Here is an 8,048-nt window from a genome sequence, read left to right on the forward strand (position 1 = left end):
GGTGATTTATTGAGTTGGTGGGTGCTGGGGGAATGAAGTGGAGCGTTAGGTGTTTCTAATTCCTGTGGGCTTCCAGGGGTGTGCTCACACCATGACAAGCCATAGCAGGTCCCCAGGTGGCCTGCAATACCCTACATGGCTGGTGCTGAAAATGTCATGGAAGGCATCACTGGGTCTAGAATCACAGCAGCTTGACTCCCTGCAGTCTTCCCTTCTGGTGGGGTAGGACCAGCACAGCCCTCTGGAAAGTCTTTGGGACTGAGCCTTGGTCTGAGAAGAGATGGGTATAGCTCATCCCCTCTGAGTTTCCCCAACTTCTATGCAACTCCTATTACCCTTACCAGGCCACAGCTGACTGCATCCTCACAACCCCGTGAGGAAGAAAGAGTAAAGATAGGGAATGTATAAAATGAAGTCATTTTAACCAAGCTGCTAACATGATTAAGTTATGGAAATTGAGGCATGAGGAAATACTCCATTCTTATTCTAATGAGCCTGGCATCATTAACTTAAACTTCTTTGAACTTTTTAGCCCTGCATCAATGCCTGGATATACATCTGGACCTCCAGGTGACCCTCTAATTATCCCCTGAAAGACCCACCTATACATCCACCTGACATTCATTATCCAGACCACCAGGACTTGACCTGACCTCCTGGTCCCATCTTTCCGACCACCTGGCAGCCTTCATCCTGACTGCCTGGCATCTGACTGACAACATTCTGGACCAATCCTAGGGCTAAGCAAGCAGGACTGATACTTCTCAAGAATGTACTCATAAGAATGTTTGCTCTAGCTGGTTTGGCTCAGTGGATAGAGCATCGGCCTGCAGACTGAAGGGTCCCAGGTTCGATTCCAGTCAAGGGCACATGCCTGGGTTGCTGGCTTGATCCCCCATGGGAGGCATGCTCAGGAGGCAGCCGATCAATGACTCTTTCTCATCATTGATGTTTCTAACTCTCTCTTTCTCTCCCTTCCTCTCTGAAATCAATAAAAAAATATTTTTTAAAAAAGAATGTTTAACTTTTCTTTCTTCTTTGGAACATTTCTGGGGTTTTGCCCAGCTGTGTTCCCAGTTTGCAAACTCCAAGATCCTGGAATAAATCTCTGTGAGTTATTTCTAGCAAAGCCTCCAGACTTTCTGAGTCAGAGGTATTGGAGAGGAGATGGCACCATGCAGGGGCAGACTTTCTTGAGAGCAGGTGACCTCACTTATGGGAAGACTGTACAAGACAAACTTCATCTCTTCAGCCTGGTACAAGCCAAGGCACCAAAAGCCATCCTATATAATAAAAGCGTAGGTGGTGTCACACCCTTGCGCAGCACCCTCAGCGACACCTTTGTGCGACATTGTCACAAGATGGCCGCCCTCACGTCGTCCAAGATGGCCACCACAAGAAGGCCACCCTCACATCATCACAAGATGGCCAGCAGGGGAGGGCAGTTGTGGGCGATCAGGTCTGCAGGGGAGGACAGTTGGGGGTGACCAGGCCAACAGGGGAGGGCAGTTGGGGGCCATCGGGCTGGCAGGGGAGGGCAGTTGGGGGCAATCGGGCCAGCAGGGGAGCAGTGAGGCATCAATCAGGCTGGCAGGAGAGTGGTTAGGGGGTGATCAGGCTGGCAGGCAGAAGCGGTTAGTGGCAATCAGGCAGGCAGGCAGGCAGGCGAGCGGTTGGGAGCCAGCAGTCCCGGATTGTGAGAGGGATGTCTGACTGGCAGTCGGACATCCCACAAGGGGTCCCAGATTGGGGAGGGTACAGGCTGGGCTGAGGGACAGCCCCCCCCACCCCATACATGAATTTTATGCACCGGGCCTCTAGTCCTATATAATAAAAGGGTAATATGCAAATTGACTGAATGGCAGAATGACCAGTCGCTATGACGTGCACTGACCACCAGGGGGCAGATGCTCCCACAGGGAGAGCACTGCTCAGCCACAAGCCAGATGACAGCTGGTGAGTGCAGACAGCGCTAAGGATGTCCGACTGATGGCTTAGGCTCGCTCCCCTCTAAGCCATAGTCAGACATCCCCCAAGGGCTCCCAGACTGCTAAAGGGCACAGGCAGGGCTGAGGGAATCGACCCCCCCCCCTCCCCTTAGTACATGAATGTCATGCACCAGGCCCCTAGTTATTTTATAAAAATCACACATTGTGCCCCAAGGTCTCCTTTGATTTAGTGGAAAGCAACAGCCAAAGAACAGTAATATATATATATATATATATATATATATATATATATATATATATATCAGTTTTAGTCTGAGTCAAGGGGACATGCATCCCAATTCTCTTCCTCCCATTTCAGATCTCAGCAGACCCTGACTTCTCCATTGCACGGTTCAGAACTTGGCACTCAGCAGGCACTCAATAAATGTATGTGCCACGTGAAACAACTTGCTGGGGCAAGTAGGAGTCAATCCTGCATCCCTCCCTCCCTTTTTTCCTCCAGGGCGACCTTTGGGGCTCTGGTTTCCTGCAAGTAGTGAATTATTCATGTCTGTTCATAGATATCAAGTTGGCCCTCCCAGGTTGCCAGCAGGGTAGGGCAGGGAGGTGGCTTTGTTTAGTCTGTAAATAGGAGGAGCAACCTCCTTGTTCAAACAGCCCTTGCAGGTGGGTGACTTTTTGCTAAGTCATCCTGAGGATGCTCAAAGCCCCATTGTGAGATCCTTCCTGTTCTTCCAGGCTCCTCCTCCCTCCCCACCCCTTTAATAGATCCTTAAGTGGGCTCCAGCCACCTGCCAGGCTCACCCTTCATGCTCACCATGGCTTTCATTGCCAAGTCGTTCTACGACCTCAGCGCTATCAGCCTGGATGGGGAGAAGATAGATTTCAATACATTCCGAGGCAGGGCAGTGCTGATTGAGAACGTAGCATCGCTCTGAGGCACAACCACTCGGGACTTCACCCAGCTCAACGAGCTGCAATGCCGCTTTCCCAGGCGCCTGGTGGTTCTTGGCTTCCCTTGCAATCAATTTGGACATCAGGTGAGGGGTCCCTGGTATTGCACACAAGGGGTGGTTGTCTAGTAGGCTAAGGGGAGGGGAGAATGACTGTGTGTGTTGGAGTGCCTGGAATCGGGGGCATGTTTGTCAATGTAGGTCTTTAGTACATGTGACTACCAAGGGGAAGTATACATATGATTCTGTCTGTGATTAAAGACCGAGGGTGTGGATTTTATTATTATTATTATTGCTTATTGTCTTCCCACTATGCTCAACGAGGGCTGGTACCGGGTCTGTTTTTCTCTCTATTGCATTATCAGTGCCTCAGATATAGAAGATACTCATTAAATATTTGCTAAATGAATGAATGGAGGAAATAAAAGATCAAAAATCAAAGGAGGATTAAACTGACTCAGGAGACCTTAGATCTAGCTAGTGTTGGTTCTGCTACTTAATGGCTCTGTGCCCTAGGAAGAGTCACCCACTTTTTCTGTTTTACTTTCCTCATCTCTGAATTGGGGAAAATACCACTTATCTCATAGGATTATTGTGAGGCTTCAAGGATAAGATATACAAAAGTAATATGCAAATGCAAGCAACTTTATTGCTTAGATTGAAGACTATTATTTGCTTGTTTGAAATCAGCCAAGTGGAGAGTAAATTTGAGGGAAAGCTAAGGGTGTTATGTCTTCTCCGGGCATCACAGGCACCTCTCTGTCTCTGATTAATGGGTCAAGTTGTTTTAGAGCTTCAGCCCACACACCTCAAGTTATCTTTTAGGGGCTCTTCTATTTTCACGTATTGTTTTAACAGCACAAGCAGGCAGAATGTCCTCAACTGAACCCTCTCATGAAATCCCCTTAGCTCAGGGTGCCAAATTCTCCTTTTATGCATCATTTGAGGTGATTAATTTTTCTTTCATTCTGTGATTGTGATATATGTTGTTGATTGATGTTGTATGTTAAACAGTAGTTGCATTTGAGGAATAAATCCAACCTGTCATGTGGTACCAACAGATAAATAAATAAATAAATAAATAAATAAATAAATAAATCCCCTTAGCTCAATTCATAGTGGCTTGAAGAGAAGGAAGAGATTAGCAGAGATGTATGCAGGCAGACAAATGTCATTGGCTGTGACAAACCTGAGCCCACACCATTACTGCTCTGACTGTTCCTTCCCTGTCTCAGACTGTTTCTAGGCTTGGCCAAAGCAGGAGAGATAGAAAGGGCAAAACCTCTTCATTTTATTTTATTTAAAAAATATTTTTATTGATTTCAGAGAGGAAGGGAGAGGGAGAAAGAGATGGAAACATCAATGATGAGAGAGATTCATTGATTGGCTACCTCCTGCATGCCTCAGAATGGGGATCCAGCCCCCAACTAGGGCACATGCCCTGACCAGAAATCAAACCATGACCTCCTGCTTCATAGGTCAACGCTCAACCTCTGAGCCACGCCACGCCAGCTGGGCAAAAGCAAAACCTCTTTAGAGGTGTCTCTCTGGCCTGGAGGTGCCTCCAGACTCACATCATCACTTCCAGCTAGCTAGCTGCTGGAGGGAGTCCACAACCTACCAGTAGCCAGACAGCCATTTGCATTAGAGATAAGAAACCTAATAGAGATGGACTCTGGGATCAAGATGTCATGACGGCCTAGAACTGACTGTTCTAATTGGTCCTAGTAGGTCAGAAGCAGAGACTTTCTCCCAGTGGGAGATACCTGACTCTTATTAGACTTGGGTTGGGGGGTGGGGGGTGGAAAATAAGGGTTTTCATGGGCCTTTTGGGGACGTCATGGGTGGGGAATGCTGAGTGGGGACAGATCGGTGATGGCAGCGGGAGGGAAAGACAAGTAACAGGTTCAGGCTAAAGCATTCACAGCTGAGCAGACTGAGTGTGAGGGGCAGGAGTCTTGGGATAGTAGTCCAGAAATGAAAGGAATGATAGTTACACATTCACAACCTTTAGCCTTCAAGCACTTAATTTCCTTAACTCCCTCTTTCCCTGGCCTATTCCAGAACCCTAAATCCTCTAACCCCTAACCCCTCTATCCTATTAATTCATCCCTGTTAGCCACTAAGTAATTACATTTAGAATACATTCACTGATGTCTCCAAATCACTTTGCCTTTGTGGCACCTGAAAACTAGACTTCCTTGGATGGGGGTCTTCCTTCAGCAAAGCTCCCTCCTACTTGCACTTCAGATACAGGACAGGGCAGATGAAAGTAAGAAGCATAAACCCCATTCCCCTCGGCCTCAATTTCACCCTTGGCTTGAGGAGCTGAGTAGGGCAAAGGCAAAGGCCTCAACACTCACATGTAAACAGAAGCAACAGAGGCAAAGCCAGGGCACAGGAAGGGCAAGGTGGTAGCAGGATGTGTGGGTAGGTAAGTAGAAGGAGGGTTCTAGGCAGTATGACCTGAGGCTTCTTTCCCTTTCTACTGCCCTGAACTTAAGGTTCCTTGAGATTCAGACAGATACCCTAAGAACTGCTCGGGGTTGTCTGGAGAGAGAAACTAGTTCAAAAATGCTAAATCTCTTCAGTATAAGAACAGCCAAGATAGGAACTGCAAAAACTTTCAGAAATGGCCTAGCAAAACATAATAGCCGTGAGAGGGAAAACTCCAAGTCAAGGGTAGGGCAGAGAAAATGAAGAAGGGAAGAAAAGGAACAGAGGGGGGGAAAAGATACATAGAAAAGAATGATCCTGGGGAGGAGTCTAGAAGGTGAAAGGTTTGCTTTGTGGACCCTCCATTTCCCCTTCCCTTTTCCATGCTCTTTGTCTTTTTCCTCCCCCAGGAGAACTGTCAGAATGAGGAGATCCTGAACAGTCTCAAGTATGTCCGCCCTGGGGGTGGATTCCAGCCCACCTTTACCCTTGCCCAGAAGTGTGAGGTGAATGGTCAGAATGAGCATCCTGTCTTCGCCTACCTGAAAGACAAGCTCCCCTACCCCTATGATGACCCATTTTCTCTCATGACGGATCCCAAGTTCATCATTTGGAGCCCAGTGCGCCGCTCAGATGTGGCCTGGAACTTTGAGAAGTTCCTTATCGGGCCAGAGGGGGAGCCTTTCCGACGCTACAGCCGCACCTTCCCCACAGTCAACATTGAGCCCGACATCAAGCGCCTCCTCAAAGTTGCCATATAGAAACGGGCTGCTCAGCACACAGATCTCCTACTCCATCCAGCCCCCGAGTATCTCTCCTTAGGATTCAGGGTGTCCTCAGGAGACACTGCTGGACCTGAGCTTTCCCTTGAGATCATTCTCTTTCATCGAAGAGCCTTGCCTTTCCTGTCAGCCTGTTTCTCTCCCAACCTTCTGGTTGGTGATTCAACCTGGCCTCCAAGATGTCGGCGGGCTCTGGGCCTTCACAGAATGATGGCACCGTCCTAAACCTGTATGGGCGGGGTCTGAGACATGTGAAGAGCCCGTGCCAGCCTGCTAGCTGAGTCCAATAAAGGGCAGGTATGGAAATGGCCAGGCTCTCTGTGTCTTCTTCCTTGACAAGGTGGAGGGACGGTACAAACTGCAGGTGGGCCAGAGGAGCTGGCAGCACACCAAGGCTTCGGAGAGGGAGGCCCTGATCAAGGGGAACCCCCTAATTGCTTCCTGGAAAGCAGGCCCTGGTCAAGTTCTGCGAGGCAGATGGAGTGGCAGTAAATTGTGTTATTACTTTATGGCTCTTCTCCAGAGCTGTGGGAAGGAGGTGGTAAAGAGGAGGGAAAGACAATGGGCCCTTTGGTTAGAGCACTAGGAGGTTAGTTAGGGGATTCCCAGAAGTCGAGGCTATCGCTATGGGTACTGGGCCAATTAAATATTACCCACCCCTTGAGGATTTCCTGGGAAGTCAATTCGGTGGACTTTCACTAGCAGCAGGGCAGGGAGGGTGCCAGTTACTGGTGCACAAAGGGCACTTCATCAGTTTCCTGGTCACCTTGCTGAGCACACTTGTTTTTGATCTTGTGCTAGACTGACTCTCCCTCCTTTATAACGTTCACATTGCACCCTTGTCTTTCTCAGCCTCGCATATTCACAAATTCAGGCACAAGACAAACAAGTTTAGGCATGAACAATCGGCTTTGTTTCTTCCACAAGGGTGGGGATGGGCGAGGGCCTCCCTTCCCGGTCAGACTGCCAACGTGACAGCTGTCCTCTGTGACAACAGAGTTCTGCCAATGGCTTTGTGAGGACAGTGTCCAGGGTCCTCATCTAGTCCAGGCACACTCCCAAAACACACCACCGCCAAGGCCAGGTCCAATCATGTTCTGGAAAAGACCTGCTGAAAGGCCCCTGCCCTGTCACTCTGCCTCACAAACCTCTCCCTAGAAACTTCTCATTGCACCTTTCCTTCTCTGACCACTAGATGGAATATTTCACTTCTCTTCATTGAAGCCCTGAAGGGACAGTTCTCCAAACTGAACACACTGCGTGAGAACACCAGTGCTGAGGGGAAAGGCTTTTCCTACAATGCTCCCAAAACTATTTTCTAAGCACTTGCATCATCTGAGAAGCAAATGTATAACAGAGGTTAAGGATCCCATGGTCTGACCTTCAACTAAAGCTATGTCATCGACCGTGCTTTATTTCGAAAGGGTAACCTGAGCGTTATAGTGGGAAACCCCTGGCACCCTTCTGCTAAATTAAGGTTGCCCTTGACTTGAAAACTCAAGCCTTTTAAGATTCCTGCTCTTAAAGCCAACATTGGGGTACGGATTTGGGGGAGCAGGACCAACCACTGATTTTAGAGCAATAACTGCAGAGACAAATTGTTTCCCTGAAGAAATGAAATACAGAATTTGTGTTGGATGCTAGAATGACTAGTCATCATCTTGATAGTGTTATAGCCTGTGTTACATCTGATAACAGAGGCAGCTATCCTGGCTGTTGGCATTATGCTACAGGCAATTTAGGGCCTGACATGCCAGTACAATGTGTTGGGTCTTTCCCATGAGGCTCAAGTTGAATTATTTAGAGATCCCAAAGGAATGGGAATTATAAGTGATTTTGCAGAGAGTCAGAAAGGACCCTAATCCTAGGAAGAGGGCCCCTCCTTTGTGCAGGGGAAATGCTATTTGCTTCAGAAGGGACCTGACCTG

The 8,048-nt window shown here is 48.3% G+C and overlaps 1 protein-coding gene across 1 annotated transcript; it reads left to right on the top strand.

Moving 5' to 3' along the window:
* The first annotated feature begins 2,637 nt into the window (after positions 1-2,637).
* GPX2 (glutathione peroxidase 2) lies at positions 2,638-6,430 on the top strand. The gene is made up of 2 exons (XM_080684380.1): positions 2,638-2,989; positions 5,749-6,430. The coding sequence occupies exons 1-2, from the start codon at positions 2,759-2,761 to the stop codon at positions 6,097-6,099; spliced, it is 582 nt and encodes a 193-aa protein (XP_080540506.1). The 5' UTR covers positions 2,638-2,758; the 3' UTR covers positions 6,100-6,430.
* Positions 6,431-8,048: the final 1,618 nt, after the last annotated feature.

This window comes from Plecotus auritus (genome assembly GCF_963455305.1).
Source record: "Plecotus auritus genome assembly, chromosome: 1".
Taxonomy (NCBI): Eukaryota; Metazoa; Chordata; class Mammalia; order Chiroptera; family Vespertilionidae; genus Plecotus; species Plecotus auritus.